Below are 26,540 nucleotides of genomic sequence, written 5' to 3' on the forward strand. Positions count from 1 at the left end.
AAAACCTGGAGGCCAGCCAAGAATTGCAGAAAGCTTGGCATGACCAAAAGGCTGTACTGGTAGAGTTCCAACCAGGACAGAAGGTATGGGTACTGGAGCCAGTGGCTCCAGCAGCACTCCAAGACAAATGGAGTGGACCCTATCCTATTATTGAGAAGAAAGGGGAAGTCACCTACTTGGTAGACTTTGGAACACCCAGGAGCCCTCACAGGGTAATCCATGTGAATCGCTTGAAAGCATTTGTAGACAGGGAGGACATGAGCTTGCTCATGGCCACAGATGGGGAACAGGAGGAAGAGAGTGACCCTCTCCCAGACCTGCTTTCCCAGAACCCTGATGATGGTTCAGTTGATGGAGTAGCCTTGGCAGGCAGCCTCACTGACCAGCAACAGAGGGACTGCAGACAAGTTTTGCAGGCTCACAGGCAAATGTTTTCACTCACACCCAGCCAAACTGACTGGTGTACCCATGTTGTGGACACTGGTGACAGTCTGCCTGTCAAGAATAAGATCTACAGGCAACCTGATCATGTCAGGGATTGCATCAAGGCTGAGGTGCAAAAGATGTTGGAGCTTGGAGTGATTGAGCCATCAGAGAGCCCATGGGCCAGCCCAGTAGTCCTGGTGCCAAAACCTCATACCCAAGATGGTAAGAGAGAAATGAGGTTTTGCGTGGATTACAGGGGTCTCAATGCTGTCACTAGGACAGATGCTCACCCCATTCCAAGAGCAGATGAGCTCATTGACAGATTGGCTTCTGCCAAGTTTCTGAGCACATTTGATCTGACAGCTGGCTACTGGCAAATCAGACTAGCTGAGGAGTCAAAAGCCAAAACAGCATTCTCTACCCCTAGTGGACATTATCAGTTTGTGGTAATGCCCTTTGGTTTGAAGAATGCACCTGCCACTTTTCAAAGGTTGGTGAACCAAGTCCTTACTGGGTTGGATGACTTTTGTGCAGCTTATCTGGATGATATTGCTGTCTTTAGCTCCACCTGGGAGGATCACCTGATCCACCTGAAGAAAGTTTTGGAGGCCCTGCAAAAGGCAGGCCTAACTATCAAGGCCACAAAGTGCCAGATAGGGCAGAGTAAGGTTGTATACCTGGGCCACCTAGTAGGTGGAGGCCAGGTTCAGCCACTGGAAAGCAAAATCCAGGCCATACAGGACTGGGCTCCTCCAGTTACCCAGACACAAGTCAGAGCCTTCTTGGGCCTGACTGGGTATTACAGAAAGTTTGTGAAAAACTATGGGTCTATAGTGACACCATTAAATGACTTGACATCCAAGAAGATGCCAAAAAAGGTTCAGTGGACAGTTAGCTGTCAGAAGGCATTTGAAGACCTGAAGAAGGCCATGTGCTCTGCACCTATCCTAAAGAGTCCTGACTACTCCAAACAGTTCATTGTTCAGACAGATGCTTCTGAGTTGGGGGTGGGAGCTGTACTCTCACAACTTAATCAAGATGGTCAAGACCAGCCAATTGCTTTCATTAGCAGGAGGCTAACCCCAAGAGAAAAACGTTGGTCAGCCATTGAGAGGGAGGCCTTTGCTGTGGTTTGGGCATTAAAGAAGTTGAGGTCCTACTTGTTTGGAACTCACTTCCTAGTGCAAACAGACCATAAGCCCCTCTTATGGCTTAATCAGATGAAGGGTGAAAATCCCAAACTGCTCAGGTGGTCCATTTCCCTACAGGGGATGGACTTTACAGTGGAGCACCGCCCAGGGACTGACCATGGTAATGCAGATGGTCTCTCCAGGTACTTCCACTTAGAACATGAAGACTTATCTGGTCAAGGTTAGTTTAATGTCCCTGCGTTTGGGGGGGGGTTGTGTAGGAGAGTAGGGTCTGCTATCCTATGGTCACCCCAAATTTTTGCTTTTTGCTTCACTGGTTTTCGACTACTGAGGCTGTGGGCCTGCTGATCAGACCCCCAGCCTGCTGTTCTCTCACTAAATTAATGACACATGTGCTATAGGCACATACCAATTGGAAATGGACTCCTTGTCAGCCCCTGTAGAATGCACTATAGGTGCACAGGGCACAGGAGCCACTAAGGCCTACCAGGGGCTGCAGCATATCTTTTGCCACCCCTGGCTGGTTCTTAAATTGACACAACTGGCTGATCACTCAGCTGGGGTAAGGTGGTGTACACACCCCTTGCTTAGATATAGTATACCTATGTCTAAACCTATATCTGGACACATGTAAACCTGTGAGCCACTCCTATAGACAGGCCTCACCAATCCTGGAGGCTGGGTGCATGGTTTTTATGTGAGATGGAGCTCTAGCATGAGCTGAGCCTGTCTGCAGCCGTCGGGAACAAATCCCTAAGCTGTTTCAGGATAATGCCATACCATATACTATTAAGTGCCTTATAATCCTCGCGGTTATTTAGCAACTCTGGTTTGGCTTTATCAAAACATGTCGTGTAAGGTGTCATACGCTTTGGAATACCATCCCCTCGCCAGTTCTGGCGACGGGGATGGCATTCCACCCCTCTAGAGGGGTAAGACATGTTACTTCACTTTAATGCGGTTGATTTCTCCAAAGGCCTTAAGATCCACAAAATGGATGCCTCTGCCACAGACAAATGTCTGGACCCCTGGAGCTGACCGAAACCCAGTCAAGGGGGTCCTGGACAAAGGGTTTCCTGTCACAGGAGGGTGTCACCGCCCTCCAGACAGGAGATAGTGTATTGTAGCAGGGAGGTTTGAAAGAAACCAGACACTGCCTGGGGCGCACAAGGCTGCCCCTTGCATAATCCGGCCAAACCGGTTCTGGGGCACTCCAGCCCTCGTGCCAGGGCGGCCTGGATCAAAGGAAGGGGGTGTATCCACCCACTTCCTGGGTCCCACCCATAGGAGGGGACCTAGCAGGTAATCACGCCCACCAGATTCGAATAAGAGTGGGAGCAGTGCCAATGCACATCAGATTTCCTGGAAGAAACATTTGAAACGATATTCTGGACCCTTCGCCCTCCATCTCAACGTGGAAGCCCGAAGAATCTCCCTTGTGGTCAAGGAGTGACCACCCTGCAGCAGCAGGCACCATCCAGCCCTCGACGTCTACTTAGTTGCAGTTCCCGCCGGAACTCGAGCGACTGAGATCGACGAGATCAAGCCTGCCCAGCTTCTAACAGCCCGATCCACAGTCCCTGCAAAGCTGAGACCCGTGGAGGCGACCGGAAGCGTGGGGCACGCCATCTTGAAGTGACCACGAGACGCTGACCGTGCAGCCCACGAGTGACCCTCGAAGCTGTACACCGGGGTTTGAGAAGCCCCCACCCTGAGCTACTCCTGAGCCGAAGTTCAGCCCTCCACACTCGACGAGTGCTGCGTGGGGCCCTTTGGCACGATTTGGCTCAACGCGTTGGCCCGGTCACTTGCCAGCTGGCTTGTGGTCCCTGTGCCGACGAACAACAAAAGAAGACTCGTGATTCTGGTTGCTCCAGATCCACACCAGCTCCCCTGAAAGGGAGCCCCGACTCTGACCTTCCTGGTCCGAGTAAGACGCCATCTTCCAATCCCGCGTGGATTGCTCTTACCAAGGCTTGTTTGCTCCAAACCGGAAGCCGACTGCACCGACGGTGAGAGCCTGCGTGGGACAGATCGTGACCTGCTCCTGGACGTCGCAGATGCCCCAGAGCCCACGTGACAGCGAAGAGAAGCGCCTCGACGACCACCTGATTGCGCCCGACATTGCCTGGTTCCGTCCTGGTTCCACCCTGGTCACTGCTGAGTGACCCAGACTCTGTCCCCTCTGCTTTCAGGTACTCTACAACTTGAGTCCACCCTTGGACTCCACCGGACACTTCGTCTTCACCCTGCCTGCAGCCCTTTCAGCTTCAAGCACCAAGAGCCTGCGTGTCAAAACCCGACGCCACTTCGACCCTGTGCACCCACTTCCTGTGGGTGAGGTAACTTTGCTCCGCCGGTGTTCCCACACTGGTGCACACCTCTAGGGTCTGTGTGTTAAGTTTTGTTCCTCTAGGTTCAGCGGAAGTGTCCTTAAACTTTAACTATTTGACTTTTACGCACCATTGGTTAACATTGGTGCATGCGTGCGCTTTCCGCACATCTCCCGAATCCCGAGGGCCATTCCCGACTTCAGCATTGCTTGTCCTGACTGCTCCCAGCGATTCCCTAGGCCCTAGGCCTAACCACTGTTCGAGTGGCCTCTCTTATACCACTTGTTTAGTATATGGTTTGAGTGGCCCCCCGCCCTCATCCATAATTGTGCAACTTGTATGTTTAAACAGTGCTTTTGATTTAACGCTTGTGCCCCTTTATTCATAAAGAATACTGGGGATTGTTTTTAGTAATAAACACATATATTTTTATAATATATACTTGTGTGGTGTCCTTTCATTTGGTATTACAGGATTGTATGTGGTAAAACAGCTCGCTTAACACGACCTCTTAAGTTAAGCCTTTAGGCTGCTTAGTCCATGCTACCACTAGGATAGCTTGTCTAATAAGGTTGACTTACAACCAGACACCATAAGGGGATTGTTTGGTCAGGTAGTAGGTGGTTCCAGAATTGGAAACATCCCCTACCAGGCCAACTTCTCACAGGCGCTGTGACCCTTCCCGCACATGCAAGTCTGAGGGCTTGGATCATTCATGTATTCTCCAGTCTGAGGGGCTGTGACCCTTGCTGCACACGCAAGTCTGAGGGCTGGGTCATTCATGTATTCTCCCGTCTGAGGCGCTGTTACCCTTGCCGCAAACGCAAGTCTGAGGGCTGGGTCATTCATGTATTCTCCAGTCTGAGGCGCTGTGACCCTTGCCGCACACGCAAGTCTGAGGGCTGGGTCATTCATGTATTCTCCCTTCTGAGGCGCTGTGACCCTTGCCGCACACACAAGTCTGAGGGCTGGGTCATTCACGTATTCTCCCGTCTGAGGCACTGGGACCCTTGCCGCACACGCTAGTCTGAGGGCTTGGGTCATTCATGTATTATCCAGTCTGAGGGGCTGTGACCCTTGCCGCACACGCAAGTCTGAGGGCTGGGTCATTCATGTATTCTCCCGTCTGAGGCGCTGTGACCCTTGCCGCACACGCAAGTCTGAGGGCTGGGTCATTCATGTATTCTCCAGTCTGAGGCGCTGGTACCCTTGCCGCACACGCAAGTCTGAGGGCTGGGTCATTCATGTATTCTCCAGTCTGAGGCGCTGGGACCCTTGCCGCACACGCAAGTCTGAGGGCTAGGTCGTTCATGTGTTCTCCAGTCTGAGGCGCTGGGACCCTTGCCGCACACGCAAGTCTGAGGGCTGGGTTATTCATGTATTCTCCAGTCTGAGGCGCTGGGACCCTTGCCCACACGCAAGTCTGAGGGCTGGGTCATTCATGTATTCTCCAGTCTGAGATGCTGGGACCCTTGCCGCACACGCAAGTCTGAGGGCTGGGTCATTCATGTGTTCTCCAGTCTGAGGCGCTGGGGCCCTTGCCGCACACGCAAGTCTGAGGGCTTGGGTCATTCATGTGTTCTCCAGTCTGAGGCGCTGTGACTCTTGCCGCACACGCAAGTCTGAGGGCTTGGGTCATTCATGTGTTCTCCAGTCTGAGGCACTGTGACCCTTGCCGCACACGCAAGTCTGAGGGCTTGGGTCATTCATGTATTCTCCAGTCTGAGGCGCTGTGACCCTTGCCGCACACGCAAGTCTAAGGGCTTGGGTCATTCATGTATTCTCCAGTCTGAGGCGCTGTAACCCTTGCTGCACACGCAAGTATGAGGGCTTGGGTCATTCATGTATTATCCAGTCTGATGGGCTGTGACCCTTGCCGCACACGCAAGTCTGAGGGCTGGGTCATTCATGTATTCTCCCGTCTGAGGCGCTGTGACCCTTGCCGCACACGCAAGTCTGAGGGCTGGGTCATTCATGTATTCTCCAGTCTGAGGCGCTGGGACCCTTGCCGCACACGCAAGTCTGAGAGCTGGGTCATTCATGTATTCTCCAGTCTTAGGCGCTGGACCCTTGCCGCACACGAGGTCTGAGGGCTGGGTCATTCATGTATTCTCCAGTCTGAGGCGCTGGGACCCTTGCCGCACACGAGGTCTGAGGGCTGGGTCATTCATGTATTCTCCAGTCTAAGGCGCTGGGACCCTTGCCGCACACGCAAGTCTGAGGGCTGGTTCATTCATGTATTCTCCAGTCTGAGGCGCTGGGACCATTGCCGCACACGCAAGTCTGAGGGCTTGGGTCATTCATGTATTCTCCTGTCTGAGGCGCTAGGACCCTTGCCGCAAACGCAAGTCTGAGGGCTGGGTCATTCATGTATTCTCCAGTCTGAGGCGCTGGGACCCTTGCCGCACACGCAAGTCTGAGGGCTGGGTCATTCATGTATTCTCCAGTCTGAGGCGCTGGGGCCCTTTCCGCATAAGCAAGTCTGAGGGCTGGGTCATTCATGTGTTCTCCAGTCTGAGGCGCTGGGGCCCTTGCCGCACACCCAAGTCTGAGTGCTTGTGTCATTCAAGGGTTCTCCAGTCTGAGGCGCTGTGACCCTTGCCGCACATGCAAGTCCGAGGGCTTGGGTCATTCATGTATTCTCCAGTCTGAGGCGCTGTAACCCTTGCCGCACACGCAAGTCTGAGGGCTTGGGTCATTCATGTATTCTCCAGTCTGAGGGGCTGTGACCCTTGCCGCACACGCAAGTCTGAGGGCTGGGTCATTCATGTATTCTCCCGTCTGAGGCGCTGTTACCCTTGCCGCAAACGCAAGTCTGAGGGCTGGGTCATTCATGTATTCTCCACTCTGAGGCGCTGTGACCCTTGCCGCACACGCAAGTCTAAGGGCTGGGTCATTCATGTATTCTCCCTTCTGAGGCGCTGTGACCCTTGCCGCACACACAAGTCTGAGGGCTGGGTCATTCACGTATTCTCCTGTCTGAGGCACTGGGACCCTTGCCGCAAATGCAAGTCTGAAGGCTGGGTCATTCATGTCTTCTCCAGTCTGAGGCGCTGTGACCCTTGCCGCACACGCAAGTCTGAGGGCTGTGTCATTCATGTAGTCTCCAGTCTGAGGCGCTGGGACCCTTGCCGCACACGCAAGTCTGAGGGCTGGGTCATTCATGTATTCTCCAGTCTGAGGCGCTGGGACCCTTGCCGCACACGCAAGTCTGAGGGCTGGGTCATTCATGTATTCTTCAGTCTGAGGCGCTGGGACCCTTGCCGCACACGCAAGTCTGAGGGCTAGGTCGTTCATGTGTTCTCCAGTCTGAGGCGCTGGGACCCTTGCCACACACGCAAGTCTGAGGGCTGGGTTATTCATGTATTCTCCAGTCTGAGGCGCTGGGACCCTTGCCGCACACGCAAGTCTGAGGGCTGGGTCATTCATGTATTCTCCAGTCTGAGGCGCTGGGACCCTTGCCGCAAACGCAAGTCTGAGGGCTGGGTCATTCATGTATTCTCCAGTCTGAGGCGCTGGGACCCTTGCCGCACACGCAAGTCTGAGGGCTGAGTCATTCATGTATTCTCCAGTCTGAGGCGCTGGGGCCCTTTCCGCATACGCAAGTCTGAGGGCTGGGTCATTCATGTGTTCTCCAGTCTGAGGCGCTGGGGCCCTTGCCGCACACCCAAGTCTGAGGGCTTGTGTCATTCCAGGGTTCTCCAGTCTGAGGCGCTCGGGCCCTTGCCGCACACGCAAGTCTGAGGGCTTGGGTCATTCATGTGTTCTCCAGTCTGAGGCGCTGTGACTCTTGCCGCACACGCAAGTCTGAGGGCTTGGGTCATTCATGTGTTCTCCAGTCTGAGGCACTGTGACCCTTGCCGCACACGCAAGTCTGAGGGCTTGGGTCATTCATGTATTCTCCAGTCTGAGGCTCTGTGACCATTGCCGCACACGCAAGTCTGAGGGCTTGGGTCATTCATGTATTCTCCAGTCTGAGGCGCTGTGACCCTTGCCGCACACGCAAGTCTAAGGGCTTGGGTCATTCATGTATTCTCCAGTCTGAGGCACTGGGACCCTTGCCGCAAATGCAAGTCTGAGGGCTGGGTCATTCATGTCTTCTCCAGTCTGAGGCACTGTGACCCTTGCCGCACATGCAAGTCTGGGGGCTGTGTCATTCATGTAGTCTCCAGTCTGAGGCGCTGTGACCCTTGCCGCACACGCAAGTCTGAGGGCTGGGTCATTCATGTATTCTCCAGTCTGAGGCGCTGTGACCCTTGCCGCACACGCAAGTCTGAGGGCTGGGTCATTCATGTATTCTCCAGTCTGAGGCGCTGTAACCCTTGCCGCACACGCTAGTCTGAGGGCTTGGGTCATTCATGTATTATCCAGTCTGAGGGGCTGTGACCCTTGCCGCACACGCAAGTCTGAGGGCTGGGTCATTCATGTATTCTCCCGTCTGAGGCGCTGTGACCCTTGCCGCACACGCAAGTCTGAGGGCTGGGTCATTCATGGATTCTCCAGTCTGAGGCGCTGGGACCCTTGCCGCACACGCAAGTCTGAGAGCTGGGTCATTCATGTATTCTCCAGTCTTAGGCGCTGGACACTTGCCGCACATGAGGTCTGAGGGCTGGGTCATTGATGTATTCTCCAGTCTGAGGCGCTGGGACCCTTGCCGCACACGAGGTCTGAGGGCTGGGTCATTCATGTATTCTCCAGTCTGAGGCGCTGTGACCCTTGCCGCACACGCAAGTCTAAGGGATTGGGTCATTCATGTATTCTCCAGTCTGAGGCGCTGTAACCCTTGCCGCACACGCAAGTCTGAGGGCTTGGGTCATTCATGTATTATCCAGTCTGAGGGGCTGTGACCCTTGCCGCACACGCAAGTCTGAGGGCTGGGTCATTCATGTATTCTCCCGTCTGAGGCGCTGTGACCCTTGCCGCACACGCAAGTCTGAGGGCTGGGTCATTCATGTATTCTCCAGTCTGAGGCGCTGGGACCCTTGCCGCACACGCAAGTCTGAGAGCTGGGTCATTCATGTATTCTCCAGTCTTAGGCGCTGGACCCTTGCCGTACACGAGGTCTGAGGGCTGGGTCATTCATGTATTCTCCAGTCTGAGGCGCTGGGACCCTTGCCGCACACGAGGTCTGAGGGCTGGGTCATTCATGTATTCTCCAGTCTAAGGCGCTGGGACCCTTGCCGCACACGCAAGTCTGAGGGCTGGTTCATTCATGTATTCTCCAGTCTGAGGCGCTGGGAACCTTTCCGCACACGCAAGTCTGAGGTCTGGGTCATTCATGTATTCTCCAGTCTGAGGCGCTGGGATCCTTGCCGCACACGCAAGTCTGAGGGCTGGGTCATTCATGTATTCTCCAGTCTTAGGCGCTGGACCCTTGCCGCACACGAGGTCTGAGGGCTGGGTCATTCATGTGTTCTCCAGTCTGAGGCACTGTGACCCTTGCCGCACACGCAAGTCTGAGGGCTTGGGTCATTCATGTATTCTCCAGTCTGAGGCTCTGTGACCATTGCCGCACACGCAAGTCTGAGGGCTTGGGTCATTCATGTATTCTCCAGTCTGAGGCGCTGTGACCCTTGCCGCACACGCAAGTCTAAGGGCTTGGGTCATTCATGTATTCTCCAGTCTGAGGTGCTGTAACCCTTGCAGCACACGCAAGTCTGAGGGCTTTGGTCATTCATGTATTATCCAGTCTGAGGGGCTGTGACCCTTGCCGCACACGCAAGTCTGAGGGCTGGGTCATTCATGTATTCTCCCGTCTGAGGCGCTGTGACCCTTGCCGCACACGCAAGTCTGAGGGCTGGGTCATTCATGTATTCTCCAGTCTGAGGCGCTGGGACCCTTGCCGCACACGCAAGTCTGAGAGCTGGGTCATTCATGTATTCTCCAGTCTTAGGCGCTGGACCCTTGCCGCACACGAGGTCTGAGGGCTGGGTCATTCATGTATTCTCCAGTCTGAGGCGCTGGGACCCTTGCCGCACACGAGGTCTGAGGGCTGGGTCATTCATGTATTCTCCAGTCTAAGGCGCTGGGACCCTTGCCACACACGCAAGTCTGAGGGCTGGTTCATTCATGTATTCTCCAGTCTGAGGCGCTGGGACCCTTTCCGCACACGCAAGTCTGAGGTCTGGGTCATTCATGTATTCTCCAGTCTGAGGCGCTGGGACCCTTGCCACACACGCAAGTCTGAGGGCTTGGGTCATTCATGTGTTCTCCAGTTTGAGGCGCTGTGACCCTTGCCGCACACGCAGGTCTGAGGGCTGGGTCGTTCATGTATTCTCCCGTCTGAGGCACTGTGAACCTTGCCGCACACGCAAGTCTGAGGGCTGGGTCATTCAAGTATTCTCCAGTCTGAGGCGCTGGGGCCCTTTCCGCATAAGCAAGTCTGAGGGCTGGGTCATTCATGTGTTTTCCAGTCTGAGGCGCTGGGGCCCTTGCCGCACACCCAAGTCTGAGTGCTTGTGTCATTCAAGGGTTCTCCAGTCTGAGGCACTGTGACCCTTCCCGCACATGCAAGTCTGAGGGCTTGGATCATTCATGTATTCTCCAGTCTGAGGGGCTGTGACCCTTGCTGCACACGCAAGTCTGAGGGCTGGGTCATTCATGTATTCTCCCGTCTGAGGCGCTGTTACCCTTGCCGCAAACGCAAGTCTGAGGGCTGGGTCATTCATGTATTCTCCAGTCTGAGGCGCTGTGACCCTTGCCGCACACGCAAGTCTGAGGGCTGGGTCATTCATGTATTCTCCCTTCTGAGGCGCTGTGACCCTTGCCGCACACACAAGTCTGAGGGCTGGGTCATTCACGTATTCTCCCGTCTGAGGCACTGGGACCCTTGCCGCAAATGCAAGTCTGAGGGCTGGGTCATTCATGTCTTCTCCAGTCTGAGGCACTGTGACCCTTGCCGCACATGCAAGTCTGAGGGCTGTGTCATTCATGTAGTCTCCAGTCTGAGGCACTGGGACCCTTGCCGCACACGCAAGTCTGAGGGCTGGGTCATTCATGTATTCTCCAGTCTGAGGCGCTGGTACCCTTGCCGCACACGCAAGTCTGAGGGCTGGGTCATTCATGTATTCTCCAGTCTGAGGCGCTGGGACCCTTGCCGCACACGCAAGTCTGAGGGCTAGGTCGTTCATGTGTTCTCCAGTCTGAGGCGCTGGGACCCTTGCCGCACACGCAAGTCTGAGGGCTGGGTTATTCATGTATTCTCCAGTCTGAGGCGCTGGGACCCTTGCCCACACGCAAGTCTGAGGGCTGGGTCATTCATGTATTCTCCAGTCTGAGATGCTGGGACCCTTGCCGCACACGCAAGTCTGAGGGCTGGGTCATTCATGTGTTCTCCAGTCTGAGGCGCTGGGGCCCTTGCCGCACACGCAAGTCTGAGGGCTTGGGTCATTCATGTGTTCTCCAGTCTGAGGCGCTGTGACTCTTGCCGCACACGCAAGTCTGAGGGCTTGGGTCATTCATGTGTTCTCCAGTCTGAGGCACTGTGACCCTTGCCGCACACGCAAGTCTGAGGGCTTGGGTCATTCATGTATTCTCCAGTCTGAGGCGCTGTGACCCTTGCCGCACACGCAAGTCTAAGGGCTTGGGTCATTCATGTATTCTCCAGTCTGAGGCGCTGTAACCCTTGCCGCACACGCAAGTCTGAGGGCTTGGGTCATTCATGTATTATCCAGTCTGATGGGCTGTGACCCTTGCCGCACACGCAAGTCTGAGGGCTGGGTCATTCATGTATTCTCCCGTCTGAGGCGCTGTGACCCTTGCCGCACACGCAAGTCTGAGGGCTGGGTCATTCATGTATTCTCCAGTCTGAGGCGCTGGGACCCTTGCCGCACACGCAAGTCTGAGAGCTGGGTCATTCATGTATTCTCCAGTCTTAGGCGCTGGACCCTTGCCGCACACGAGGTCTGAGGGCTGGGTCATTCATGTATTCTCCAGTCTGAGGCGCTGGGACCCTTGCCGCACACGAGGTCTGAGGGCTGGGTCATTCATGTATTCTCCAGTCTAAGGCGCTGGGACCCTTGCTGCACACGCAAGTCTGAGGGCTGGTTCATTCATGTATTCTCCAGTCTGAGGCGCTGGGACCATTGCCGCACACGCAAGTCTGAGGGCTTGGGTCATTCATGTATTCTCCTGTCTGAGGCGCTAGGACCCTTGCCGCAAACGCAAGTCTGAGGGCTGGGTCATTCATGTATTCTCCAGTCTGAGGCGCTGGGACCCTTGCCGCACACGCAAGCTCGAGGGCTGGGTCATTCATGTATTCTCCAGTCTGAGGCGCTGGGGCCCTTTCCGCATAAGCAAGTCTGAGGGCTGGGTCATTCATGTGTTCTCCAGTCTGAGGCGCTGGGGCCCTTGCCGCACACCCAAGTCTGAGTGCTTGTGTCATTCAAGGGTTCTCCAGTCTGAGGCGCTGTGACCCTTGCCGCACATGCAAGTCCGAGGGCTTGGGTCATTCATGTATTCTCCAGTCTGAGGCGCTGTAACCCTTGCCGCACACGCAAGTCTGAGGGCTTGGGTCATTCATGTATTCTCCAGTCTGAGGGGCTGTGACCCTTGCCGCACACGCAAGTCTGAGGGCTGGGTCATTCATGTATTCTCCCGTCTGAGGCGCTGTTACCCTTGCCGCAAACGCAAGTCTGAGGGCTGGGTCATTCATGTATTCTCCACTCTGAGGCGCTGTGACCCTTGCCGCACACGCAAGTCTAAGGGCTGGGTCATTCATGTATTCTCCCTTCTGAGGCGCTGTGACCCTTGCCGCACACACAAGTCTGAGGGCTGGGTCATTCACGTATTCTCCTGTCTGAGGCACTGGGACCCTTGCCGCAAATGCAAGTCTGAAGGCTGGGTCATTCATGTCTTCTCCAGTCTGAGGCGCTGTGACCCTTGCCGCACACGCAAGTCTGAGGGCTGTGTCATTCATGTAGTCTCCAGTCTGAGGCGCTGGGACCCTTGCCGCACACGCAAGTCTGAGGGCTGGGTCATTCATGTATTCTCCAGTCTGAGGCGCTGGGACCCTTGCCGCACACGCAAGTCTGAGGGCTGGGTCATTCATGTATTCTCCAGTCTGAGGCGCTGGGACCCTTGCCGCACACGCAAGTCTGAGGGCTAGGTCGTTCATGTGTTCTCCAGTCTGAGGCGCTGGGACCCTTGCCACACACGCAAGTCTGAGGGCTGGGTTATTCATGTATTCTCCAGTCTGAGGCGCTGGGACCCTTGCCGCACACGCAAGTCTGAGGGCTGGGTCATTCATGTATTCTCCAGTCTGAGGCGCTGGGACCCTTGCCGCAAACGCAAGTCTGAGGGCTGGGTCATTCATGTATTCTCCAGTCTGAGGCGCTGGGACCCTTGCCGCACACGCAAGTCTGAGGGCTGAGTCATTCATGTATTCTCCAGTCTGAGGCGCTGGGGCCCTTTCCGCATACGCAAGTCTGAGGGCTGGGTCATTCATGTGTTCTCCAGTCTGAGGCGCTGGGGCCCTTGCCGCACACCCAAGTCTGAGGGCTTGTGTCATTCAAGGGTTCTCCAGTCTGAGGCGCTCGGGCCCTTGCCGCACACGCAAGTCTGAGGGCTTGGGTCATTCATGTGTTCTCCAGTCTGAGGCGCTGTGACTCTTGCCGCACACGCAAGTCTGAGGGCTTGGGTCATTCATGTGTTCTCCAGTCTGAGGCACTGTGACCCTTGCCGCACACGCAAGTCTGAGGGCTTGGGTCATTCATGTATTCTCCAGTCTGAGGCTCTGTGACCATTGCCGCACACGCAAGTCTGAGGGCTTGGGTCATTCATGTATTCTCCAGTCTGAGGCGCTGTGACCCTTGCCGCACACGCAAGTCTAAGGGCTTGGGTCATTCATGTATTCTCCAGTCTGAGGCGCTGTAACCCTTGCCGCACACGCTAGTCTGAGGGCTTGGGTCATTCATGTATTATCCAGTCTGAGGGGCTGTGACCCTTGCCGCACACGCAAGTCTGAGGGCTGGGTCATTCATGTATTCTCCCGTCTGAGGCGCTGTGACCCTTGCCGCACACGCAAGTCTGAGGGCTGGGTCATTCATGTATTCTCCAGTCTGAGGCGCTGGGACCCTTGCCGCACACGCAAGTCTGAGAGCTGGGTCATTCATGTATTCTCCAGTCTTAGGCGCTGGACACTTGCCGCACACGAGGTCTGAGGGCTGGGTCATTCATGTATTCTCCAGTCTGAGGCGCTGGGACCCTTGCCGCACACGAGGTCTGAGGGCTGGGTCATTCATGTATTCTCCAGTCTAAGGCGCTGGGACCCTTGCCGCACACGCAAGTCTGAGGGCTGGTTCATTCATGTATTCTCCAGTCTGAGGCGCTGGGACCCTTTCCGCACACGCAAGTCTGAGGTCTGGGTCATTCATGTATTCTCCAGTCTGAGGCGCTGGGACCCTTGCCACACACGCAAGTCTGAGGGCTTGGGTCATTCATGTGTTCTCCAGTTTGAGGCGCTGTGACCCTTGCTGCACACGCAGGTCTGAGGGCTCGGGTCATTCATGTATTCTCCAGTCTGAGGCGCTGGGACCCTTGCCGCACCCGCAAGTCTGAGGGCTGGGTCGTTCATGTATTCTCCCGTCTGAGGCACTGTGAACCTTGCCGCACACGCAAGTCTGAGGGCTGGGTCATTCATGTATTCTCCAGTCTGAGGCGCTGGGGCCCTTTCCGCATAAGCAAGTCTGAGGGCTGGGTCATTCATGTGTTCTCCAGTCTGAGGTGCTGGGGCCCTTGCCGCACACCCAAGTCTGAGTGCTTGTGTCATTCAAGGGTTCTCCAGTCTGAGGCGCTGTGACCCTTGCCGCACATGCAAGTCCGATGGCTTGGGTCATTCATGTATTCTCCAGTCTGAGGCGCTGTAACCCTTGCCGCACACGCAAGTCTGAGGGCTTGGGTCATTCATGTATTCTCCAGTCTGAGGGGCTGTGACCCTTGCCGCACACGCAAGTCTGAGGGCTGGGTCATTCATGTATTCTCCCGTCTGAGGCGCTGTTACCCTTGCCGCAAACGCAAGTCTGAGGGCTGGGTCATTCATGTATTCTCCAGTCTGAGGCGCTGTGACCCTTGCCGCACACGCAAGTCTGAGGGCTGGGTCATTCATGTATTCTCCCTTCTGAGGCGCTGTGACCCTTGCCGCACACACAAGTCTGAGGGCTGGGTCATTCACGTATTCTCCCGTCTGAGGCACTGGGACCCTTGCCGCAAATGCAAGTCTGAGGGCTGGGTCATTCCTGTCTTCTCTAGTCTGAGGCGCTGTGACCCTTGCCGCACATGCAAGTCTGAGGGCTGTGTCATTCATGTAGTCTCCAGTCTGAGGCGCTGGCACCCTTGCCGCACACGCAAGTCTGAGGGCTGGGTCATTCATGTATTCTCCAGTCTGAGGCGCTGGGACCCTTGCCGCACACGCAAGTCTGAGGGCTGGGTCATTCATGTATTCTCCAGTCTGAGGCGCTGGGACCCTTGCCGCACACGCAAGTCTGAGGGCTAGGTCGTTCATGTGTTCTCCAGTCTGAGGCGCTGGGACCCTTGCCGCACACGCAAGTCTGAGGGCTGGGTTATTCATGTATTCTCCAGTCTGAGGCGCTGGGACCCTTGCCGCACACGCAAGTCTGAGGGCTGGGTCATTCATGTATTCTCCAGTCTGAGACGCTGGGACCCTTGCCGCACACGCAAGTCTGAGGGCTGGGTCATTCATGTGTTCTCCAGTCTGAGGCGCTGGGACCCTTGCCGCAAACGCAAGTCTGAGGGCTGGGTCATTCATGTATTCTCCAGTCTGAGGCGCTGGGACCCTTGCCGCACATGCAAGTCTGAGGGCTGGGTCATTCATGTATTCTCCAGTCTGAGGCGCTGGGGCCCTTTCTGCATACGCAAGCCTGAGGGCTGGGTCATTCATGTTTTCTCCAGTCTGAGGCGCTGGGGCTCTTGACGCACACGCAAGTCTGAGGGCTTGGGTCATTCATGTGTTCTCCAGTCTGAGGCACTGTGACCCTTGCCGCACACGCAAGTCTGAGGGCTTGGGTCATTCATGTGTTCTCCAGTCTGAGGCACTGTGAACCTTGCCGCACACGCAAGTCTGAGGGCTGGGTCATTCATGTATTCTCCAGTCTGAGGCGCTGGGGCCCTTTCCGCATAAGCAAGTCTGAGGGCTGGGTCATTCCTGTGTTCTCCAGTCTGAGGTGCTGGGGCCCTTGCCGCACACCCAAGTCTGAGTGCTTGTGTCATTCAAGGGTTCTCCAGTCTGAGGCGCTGTGACCCTTGCCGCACATGCAAGTCCGAGGGCTTGGGTCATTCATGTATTCTCCAGTCTGAGGCGCTGTAACCCTTGCCGCACACGCAAGTCTGAGGGCTTGGGTCATTCATGTATTCTCCAGTCTGAGGGGCTGTGACCCTTGCCGCACACGCAAGTCTGAGGGCTGGGTCATTCATGTATTCTCCCGTCTGAGGCGCTGTTACCCTTGCCGCAAACGCACGTCTGAGGGCTGGGTCATTCATGTATTCTCCTGTCTGAGGCGCTGTGACCCTTGCCGCACACGCAAGTCTGAGGGCTGGGTCATTCATGTATTCTCCCTTCTGAGGCGCTGTGACCCTTGCCGCACACACAAGTCTGAGGGCTGGGTCATTCACGTATTCTCCCGTCTGAGGCACTGGGACCCTTGCCGCAAATGCAAGTCTGAGGGCTGGGTCATTCCTGTCTTCTCTAGTCTGAGGCGCTGTGACCCTTGCCGCACATGCAAGTCTGAGGGCTGTGTCATTCATGTAGTCTCCAGTCTGAGGCGCTGGGACCCTTGCCGCACACGCAAGTCTGAGGGCTGGGTCATTCATGTATTCTCCAGTCTGAGGCGCTGGGACCCTTGCCGCACACGCAAGTCTGAGGGCTGGGTCATTCATGTATTCTCCAGTCTGAGGCGCTGGGACCCTTGCCGCACACGCAAGTCTGAGGGCTAGGTCGTTCATGTGTTCTCCAGTCTGAGGCGCTGGGACCCTTGCCGCACACGCAAGTCTGAGGGCTGGGTTATTCATGTATTCTCCAGTCTGAGGCGCTTGGACCCTTGCCGCACACGCAAGTCTGAGGGCTGGGTCATTCATGTATTCTCCAGTCTGAGGCGCTGGGACCCTTGCCGCACACGCAAGTCTGAGGGCTGGGTCATTCATGTATTCTCCAGTCTGAGGCGCTGGGGCCCTTTCCGCATACGCAAGCCTGAGGGCTGGGTCATTCATGTTTTCTCCAGTCTGAGGCGCTGGGGCTCTTGCCGCACACGCAAGTCTGAGGGCTTGGGTCATTCATGTGTTCTCCAGTCTGAGGCACTGTGACCCTTGCCGCACACGCAAGTCTGAGGGCATGGGTCATTCATGTATTCTCCAGTCTGAGGCTCTGTGACCATTGCCGCACACGCAAGTCTGAGGGCTTGGGTCATTCATGTATTCTTCAGTCTGAGGCGCTGTGACCCTTGCCGCACACGCAAGTCTGAGGGCTGGGTCATTCATGTGTTCTCCAGTCTGAGGTGCTGGGGCCCTTGCCGCACACCCAAGTCTGAGTGCTTGTGTCATTCAAGGGTTCTCCAGTCTGAGGCGCTGTGACCCTTGCCGCACATGCAAGTCCGAGGGCTTGGGTCATTCATGTATTCTCCAGTCTGAGGCGCTGTAACCCTTGCCGCACACGCAAGTCTGAGGGCTTGGGTCATTCATGTATTCTCCAGTCTGAGGGGCTGTGACCCTTGCCGCACACGCAAGTCTGAGGGCTGGGTCATTCATGTATTCTCCCGTCTGAGGCGCTGTTACCCTTGCCGCAAACGCAAGTCTGAGGGCTGGGTCATTCATGTATTCTCCAGTCTGAGGCGCTGTGACCCTTGCCGCACACGCAAGTCTGAGGGCTGGGTCATTCATGTATTCTCCCTTCTGAGGCGCTGTGACCCTTGCCGCACACACAAGTCTGAGGGCTGGGTCATTCACGTATTCTCCCGTCTGAGGCACTGGGACCTTTGCCGCAAATGCAAGTCTGAGGGCTGGGTCATTCCTGTCTTCTCTAGTCTGAGGCGCTGTGACCCTTGCCGCACATGCAAGTCTGAGGGCTGTGTCATTCATGTAGTCTCCAGTCTGAGGCGCTGGGACCCTTGCCGCACACGCAAGTCTGAGGGCTGGGTCATTCATGTATTCTCCAGTCTGAGGCGCTGGGACCCTTGCCGCACACGCAAGTCTGAGGGCTGGGTCATTCATGTATTCTCCAGTCTGAGGCGCTGGGACCCTTGCCGCACACGCAAGTCTGAGGGCTAGGTCGTTCATGTGTTCTCCAGTCTGAGGCGCTGGGACCCTTGCCGCACACGCAAGTCTGAGGGCTGGGTTATTCATGTATTCTCCAGTCTGAGGCGCTGGGACCCTTGCCGCACACGCAAGTCTGAGGGCTGGGTCATTCATGTATTCTCCAGTCTGAGACGCTGGGACCCTTGCCGCACACGCAAGTCTGAGGGCTGGGTCATTCATGTGTTCTCCAGTCTGAGGCGCTGGGACCCTTGCCGCAAACGCAAGTCTGAGGGCTGGGTCATTCATGTATTCTCCAGTCTGAGGCGCTGGGACCCTTGCCGCACACGAGGTCTGAGGGCTGGGTCATTCATGTATTCTCCAGTCTAAGGCGCTGGGACCCTTGCCGCACACGCAAGTCTGAGGGCTGGTTCATTCATGTATTCTCCAGTCTGAGGCGCTGGGACCCTTTCCGCACACGCAAGTCTGAGGTCTGGGTCATTCATGTATTCTCCAGTCTGAGGCACTGGGACCCTTGCCACACACGCAAGTCTGAGGGCTTGGGTCATTCATGTGTTCTCCAGTTTGAGGCGCTGTGACCCTTGCCGCACACGCAGGTCTGAGGGCTCGGGTCATTCATGTATTCTCCAGTCTGAGGCGCTGGGACCCTTGCCGCACCCGCAAGTCTGAGGGCTGGGTCGTTCATGTATTCTCCCGTCTGAGGCACTGTGAACCTTGCCGCACACGCAAGTCTGAGGGCTGGGTCATTCATGTATTCTCCAGTCTGAGGCACTGGGACCCTTGCCGCACACGCAAGTCTGAGGGCTGGGTCATTCATGTATTCTCCAGTCTGAGGCAATGGGACCCTTGCAGCACACGCAAGTCTGAGGGCTGGGTCATTCATGTGTTCTCCAGTCTGAGGCGCTGGGGCCCTTGCCGCACACCCAAGTCTGAGTGCTTGTGTCATTCAAGGGTTCTCCAGTCTGAGGCGCTGGGGCCCTTGCCGCACACGCAAGTCTGAGAGCTTGGGTCATTCATGTATTCTCCAGTCTGAGGCGCTGTGACCCTTGCCGCACACGCAAGTCTGAGGGCTTGGGTCATTCATGTATTCTCCAGTCTGAGTCGCTGTGACCCTTGCCACACATGCAAGTCTGAGGGCTTGGGTCATTCATGTATTCTCCAGTCTGAGGCGCTGTGACCCTTGACGCACATGCAAGTCTGAGGGCTTGGGTCATTCATGTATTCTCCCGTCTGAGGCGCTGTGACCCTTGCCGCACACACAAGTCTGAGGGCTGGGTCATTAATGTATTCTCCCGTCTGAGGCGCTGTGAACCTTGCCGCACACGCAAGCCTGAGGGCTGGGTCATTCATGCATTCTCCAGTCTGAGGCGCTGTGACCCTTGCTGCACACGCTAGTCTGAGGGCTTGGGTCATTAATGTATTCTCCAGTCTGAGGCGCTGTGACCCTTGCCACACACGCACGTCTGAGGGCTTGGGTCATTCATGTATTCTAAAGTCTGAGGCACTGTGACCCTTGCCGCACACGCAAGTCTGAGGGCTGGGTCATTCATGTATTATCCAGTCTGAGGGGCTGTGACCCTTGCCGCACACGCAAGTCTGAGGGCTGGGTCATTCATGTATTCTCCCGTCTGAGGCGCTGTGACCCTTGCCGCACACGCAAGTCTGAGGGCTGGGTCATTCATGTATTCTCCAGTCTGAGGCGCTGGGACCCTTGCCGCACACGCAAGTCTGAGAGCTGGGTCATTCATGTATTCTCCAGTCTTAGGCGCTGGACCCTTGCCGCACACGAGGTCTGAGGGCTGGGTCATTCATGTATTCTCCAGTCTGAGGCGCTGGGACCCTTGCCGCACATGAGGTCTGAGGGCTGGGTCATTCATGTATTCTCCAGTCTAAGGCGCTGGGACCCTTGCCGCACACGCAAGTCTGAGGGCTGGTTCATTCATGTATTCTCCAGTCTGAGGCGCTGGGACCCTTTCCGCACACGCAAGTCTGAGGTCTGGGTCATTCATGTATTCTCCAGTCTGAGGCACTGGGACCCTTGCCACACACGCAAGTCTGAGGGCTTGGGTCATTCATGTGTTCTCCAGTTTGAGGCGCTGTGACCCTTGCCGCACACGCAGGTCTGAGGGCTCGGGTCATTCATGTATTCTCCAGTCTGAGGCGCTGGGACCCTTGCCGCACCCGCAAGTCTGAGGGCTGGGTCGTTCATGTATTCTCCCGTCTGAGGCACTGTGAACCTTGCCGCACACGCAAGTCTGAGGGCTGGGTCATTCATGTATTCTCCAGTCTGAGGCACTGGGACCCTTGCCGCACACGCAAGTCTGAGGGCTGGGTCATTCATGTATTCTCCAGTCTGAGGCAATGGGACCCTTGCCGCACACGCAAGTCTGAGGGCTGGGTCATTCATGTGTTCTCCAGTCTGAGGCGCTGGGGCCCTTGCCGCACACCCAAGTCTGAGTGCTTGTGTCATTCAAGGGTTCTCCAGTCTGAGGCGCTGGGGCCCTTGCCGCACACGCAAGTCTGAGAGCTTGGGTCATTCATGTATTCTCCAGTCTGAGGCGCTGTGACCCTTGCCGCACACGCAAGTCTGAGGGCTTGGGTCATTCATGTATTCTCCAGTCTGAGTCGCTGTGACCCTTGCCACACATGCAAGTCTGAGGGCTTGGGTCATTCATGTATTCTCCAGTCTGAGGCGCTGTGACCCTTGACGCACATGCAAGTCTGAGGGCTTGGGTCATTCATGTATTCTCCCGTCTGAGGCGCTGTGACCCTTGCCGCACACACAAGTCTGAGGGCTGGGTCATTAATGTATTCTCCCGTCTGAGGCGCTGTGAACCTTGCCGCACACGCAAGCCTGAGGGCTGGGTCATTCATGCATTCTCCAGTCTGAGGCGCTGTGACCCTTGCTGCACACGCTAGTCTGAGGGCTTGGGTCATTCATGTATTCTCCAGTCTGAGGCGCTGTGACCCTTGCCGCACACGCACGTCTGAGGGCTTGGGTCATTCATGTATTCTAAAGTCTGAGGCACTGTGACCCTTGCCGCACACGCAAGTCTGAGGGCTGGGTCATTCATGTATTCTCCAGTCTGAGGCGCTGGGACCCTTACCGCACATGCAAGTCTGAGGGCTTGGGTCATTCATGTATTCTCCAGTCTGAGGCGCTGGGACCCTTGCCGCACATGCAAGTCTGAGGGCTTGGGTCATTCATGTATTCTCCAGTCTGAGGCGCTGTGGCCCTTGCCACACACGGAAGTCTGAGAGCTGGGTCATTCATGTATTATCCAGTCTGAGGCGCTGTGACCCTTGCCGCACACACAAGTCTGAGGGCTTGGGTCATTCATGTATTATCCAGTCTGAGGCGCTGTGACCATTGCCGCACACGCAAGTCTGAGGGCTTGGGTCATTTATGGATGTTTCAGAGACTACTGTTAGTAAATATATGAAAATGCACATTATTCCTGCTTTTGAAAGCACTTTACATGCTTTAAAATCGCCAACATGTTGTTTCGTCTGTTAATGTTTGTCATATAATGATCTCAGTCTTATTTTTGGACATATTAGTGGAGAGGTGTGGCTCACTGGTTAGAGGCTGCAGACCTGTAAGCAGAGAACGGCCCCGGACCAGGGTTCAATTCCCGACGCGGCAGGGGCTTGGACCAGGTTCAACGGACTCGATAATTCTCGCCTCAGCGCCTACTCTAACCAGGGAACACACTCGGTAACTCTGGGCATTAAGCTTGCCTCATCTCTACAACGGCCCCCCACAGACGCCGGGGATGCCTGGTTTCACCCTGGAGATACCCAGCAAGGGACCATCTCACAGGGAAAACCAGGACGGGTTCCCCAGCGGTCTACAGCGCAAGGACACTCGGGTAGAGCAACAGTGCGCTTTACAAGTATCCCACATTTACATATGTTCAACACCTCAAAATTTATTTTCTGACTTTTATGCACAGTAGTGATGCATATTCTGTTAATAGTTGCCATATGATTTCATGCGTATAAACCCTGAAGGTCACAGTCCTTGACCTTTGACCCTAAATGGAGTGGTGTGGCTCACTGGTTCCCCAGCGGTCAATAGCGCAGAGATACTCCTTCGGGAGTCGATTCTAGCGCGTTAGAAACTCACAATTATTTAGAAACCCACAATTAATTCATGATAGCTCCTGGAAGTGTGCAAAGGATATGTCTTTGTAACATTGAAATTGTTTTTGCAAAGTGAGGTATCTTTGGAAAGGTCATTATGTGATCTCACAGGTCAACTAGTCAAATTTTATAAGAGGTGAAAAAAATGTGACCTTTGACCCCTAAATACACATTTTTTGTAACCTTTTTTTATTCTGTTACCCATGGATCAATTTCAACAAGTGTGACATTATTGGACTCGACGTGCAAAGTACTATTTTTTTCCTTGTTCAAATTATTGTAGAGAACTTAATATTTGACCTTTGACCTCTATTTGCCCTCATTGTAGGTGTTTTAAAGTGTTTATTCCTTTTTTTGTGCCTATTTTAAAAGAGTAAAATTCAAGGTCTTACTGGGCGCTTTCAAAATCTGGACCGCGATTAGGAAAAAACTCAAGCTGAATAGGATTCATAGATATACACCCTTGTCAAACAATCCACTTTTACCGGAAATTTTTAACGATGGCTATATGGAACTCGGGAGGGAGAAAGGAATTAGATATATTGGGGACTTAATACGGGATAACACAGTTCTATCATTTGATGTCATAAAGGGGAAATTTGGAGTGGGAAACAATCACTTCTTTAAATTTTTACAAATTAGGGATAAAAAAAAAAAGAAGATTCAAGGCTTTAACACCCCCCTTATGGAGGCGGCTTTGGGGACCCAAGGAATATCCATCTCTAAGTGCTATACACTGCTCTGTGATACCATGGAGGATGACCTCGCTAAACATATGGACCGATGGCAGGATAAAGTTCAGGCGGAAACAGGGGTGTGTGAGGACTCCCTGCTACTAAGTTCAACAGCAGCCATTTCCGCCAACATACAAGTTCAATGCTTCAAAACATGGCTAAACTTATATATTACTCCCTCTCGGATTTTTAAGTGGGGAGGCTCTACAGGTATTTACTGCCCACGATGCGGAGAGCTTGCCGCCGATAGTGTCCACTTGTTTGCCACTTGCCCTCGTCTTACTGAACTGATTGGCAAAATGGCGTTCTACGTCAAACAAATTCTGGACCATGATATAATGCTGTCTCCACAAGTTATATTATTAGGGGTGAGTAACCAGGCTCTGGCGGCGCCCAGGAAGACTTTACTCTTTATTATGATGGCTATATTTAGGCTTTCCATAGCAACTGGATGGTTAGACAAAGATCCTCCCTCAGTGCACTATTGGCTGGAGAAACTATTAGCTACATATCGTTGGGAGAAAGAGATATAAAAATGCAGAGGCTTGAGAGCAAGGAAAAGAGGGAGGGATATTTGGTCTCCAATCAGTATTTGGATTAACAAACCTATATTTTAAACCTCAATTAAAGAGTATGACCATATGTGTCTGAAACAATGCGGATCTGGCGGAAATCGGGGGGGATACAGATTAATTAGTGGTCTGACAAAAGACTTAGATGTGTTAATCGGGGAATGTAGCTGCAGTTGAAGGGCAGTCTTCCCTGCAAATATCTGCTTACCTTTCTTTTTTGCTGTGCTTTTCTGTTTTGTAATATGTTCCAAGTTTAGCCTCCCATGGTCCTGGGAAAAGGGAGGGGGGTTGGGTGGGGGGGGGGCGGGTTGGACAAAAAAAACAAAAATGGGTACATATTTTCTGGTTCTGCTTGTACAACATGTATTATGTATAATTTGTCCTTCCCTTATGTATTTGTAACAAGCATATGATATGGTTGACCAAATAAAGGTTTAAAAAAAAAAAAAAAAAAAGGTGTTTATTCCATTATAGTGAGACCATTGTTTACAAGTGTTGCAGTGTTTGAATTGTACTTACATTTGTGTTCATTAAATTGGTGGGAGGGGTCATGTGGTTTGACCTTTGACCTCTATTTACACTTTTCTAAGTGTTTCATGGTCATTAATCCATTACTGTTAGATCATGTGTTACAAGTGAGGCATTATTGTAATTGTAATTATGAGTACCTACATCCTCCTTAGTTACTGTGTTGGAGGAGGTTATGCTTTTTGATCTTTGACCTCTAATTATACTTGTTTAGGTATCTCAAGGTCGTTATTGCATGTCCCTTGGATCATTTGTTACTAGTGTTGCATTATTGTAATTGTCTTGATAAATACCTGCGTTTCCATTGGTTTAATTGGTGTTGGGGAGATCATGTCTGTAATGTTTCCTCTAGAAGCACTATGCCAAAAGTGCCTAGTGGCTTACCAGTTCATGACGACAAGGAGACAATGTCTTACCCTCACGAGCAGTTGTCAGTCCGAGTTCTGGTTCTGCTCAGCACGTTTCTGGTCTCTTGATGCAATTTCTTTAGAAAGTATTGTGCGGCTTTCGGGGTAAGAGGGATCGTGGAGTGGCCATCATGAGTCACCTTCAGCCGAGCTGGGTAGAGCATAGCGTACTCCACACCCAGCTCTCGCAGTTTCTTTTAGCCGGATTGAACTCCTTACACGCTAGTTGAACTGACATAGTGAAGTCCGGGTAAAACTCCAGTGCGTTACCCTGATATCTTATTTGCTGCTTCTCGCGGGCCATCCTCAAGATCACATCGCAGTCTCTATAATTAAGAAGGCGGGCGAAGATTGGTCGCGGAGGTGCGCCTGGTTTTGGTCTCGGGGCCAGGGATTTGTGGGCGCGCTCCACCAGCAACACTGAGGAAAGATGCTCTGTACCAAAGTTGTTGCAGATTAGTTCCTCCTCGTAGGTTTCCGTCTTCCCCGTGTTTGTTGATTCTGGAACACCCATGATCCTGATGTTATTCCGGCGTGACCTCGCCTCAAAATCCTCCGCTTTGTTTTTAATCACATCCAAGAGTTTTTCCATTTCCGCGCACTTCTTAGTGGTAGTATGGGACTCCTCTTCCACCGTAGATATCCGGGTTTCTGCTTCAACGAGTCTTTCACCATGCTTATCTAATTTCGCCACCATGTTGTCGACTCTTTGAGTAATAGTGTCTAATTTTCCGTTGATATCCTGCAAGCTCTGTTGAATGGCTCTTAGCAGTGTCTCCATGCCATTAGGAGCCTCTGTTTTGCCATCAGGTTCAGTATCAGACTGTGCAGTAGCTCCCTTAGTGTGCTTTTTTGCTTTTTGCTGGGTAGTCCCGCCCACTTCCTCTAGCTAAAAGGAGGTGCGCCGACGGGACACACAGCTGAACATTTTAAAAAATCCACCAGGTCAGACAGAGCGATTGTCTGCAACGCAATAGCGCTTTTAAACCTCACTTTAAAAAATTGTATCTTGCGCCGCTTACCTGCCTTGTACGTGCTTCCCCTGGTCCGATGCGGCTTGTGCCGTTGTGCGGAGGGGATCGACATGACCATCTTTGCTCCCTTGCCTCCCCGGAAGCTAGGTCAGCCATCCATGCGCTGGTGTAGTCCCGCCCACTTCCTCTAGCTGAAAGGAGTTGTGCCGAGCGGACGCGCACAGCAGCGCGCTAGCGGCGCGCCAAAGGCAAGCCCATCTGCACCCGTCCGCCCCAGACCAACGCCAAACTCCAGACACCCTGCCCTTTTTCATCCACAACTCCCTCCTAATCCCCACGTACCATTAGCAATGACTCAGATTCAATATACCAGCAAGGAGCTTCTCTCACTTAACAAAGCCTACCCTTTGGTAGCGGGTCCCTTTCCCTCTTATATAACAAGGGCACCCTCTACTCAAAAACATCCTCCTACCAAAGGACAAGCCAAACAAATAAAAAACAAAACTAAACCTCCGCTACTCAGTCCAGAACAACCAGAACATAAACAACTAATTGGTCTAAACTGTAACGCACGCTCTCTGGCTAAACACGCACTTGAGATCTGGTCTCTTCTAGACACAGAAAAACCTGATCTCCTCTTTATTACCGAGACATGGCTCCACAAACTCTCGCAACCCGACCTCTCAGTGGCTCTCCCACATGACTACCAAATAATTAGACTGGACAGAAAAAACAAGAAAGGTGGCGGCATAGCTATTGCCTTCAGAACTAATACCAAAATTCATATGGTAGAGGCCGTGCAGGCCACTTGGGATGAAATCTGCATTTTCTCAATGGAGAATGCAAAAAGTGGAACCTGGAAAGGTGCCCTTCTCTATAGGTCACCCGAAAATAAAATCCATTTCCCCAGTAACCTTACCGAGCCGATAGCACCACATGTTCTAGCTGCCGATAACTTCCTGCTACTAGGCGATTTCAGTTTTCATGCTGAGCTTAATGCTGACCCCCAT

At 53.7% G+C, this 26,540-nt stretch overlaps 1 protein-coding gene across 1 annotated transcript in view; it reads left to right on the forward strand.

Annotated features, from left to right (window-relative positions):
- Nucleotides 1-22,652, forward strand: part of LOC144806177 (uncharacterized) — a 161,336-nt gene extending 138,684 nt beyond the window's left edge. The window contains exon 3 of the mRNA XM_078672599.1: nucleotides 22,644-22,652. Within this exon, the coding sequence (XP_078528725.1) occupies nucleotides 22,644-22,652 (9 nt within the window). The remainder of the gene's footprint in view (nucleotides 1-22,643) is intronic.
- Nucleotides 22,653-26,540: the final 3,888 nt, after the last annotated feature.

The sequence above is a fragment of the Lissotriton helveticus genome (genome assembly GCF_964261635.1).
Source record: "Lissotriton helveticus chromosome 1_1 unlocalized genomic scaffold, aLisHel1.1 SUPER_1_unloc_51, whole genome shotgun sequence".
Classification (NCBI taxonomy): Eukaryota; Metazoa; Chordata; class Amphibia; order Caudata; family Salamandridae; genus Lissotriton; species Lissotriton helveticus.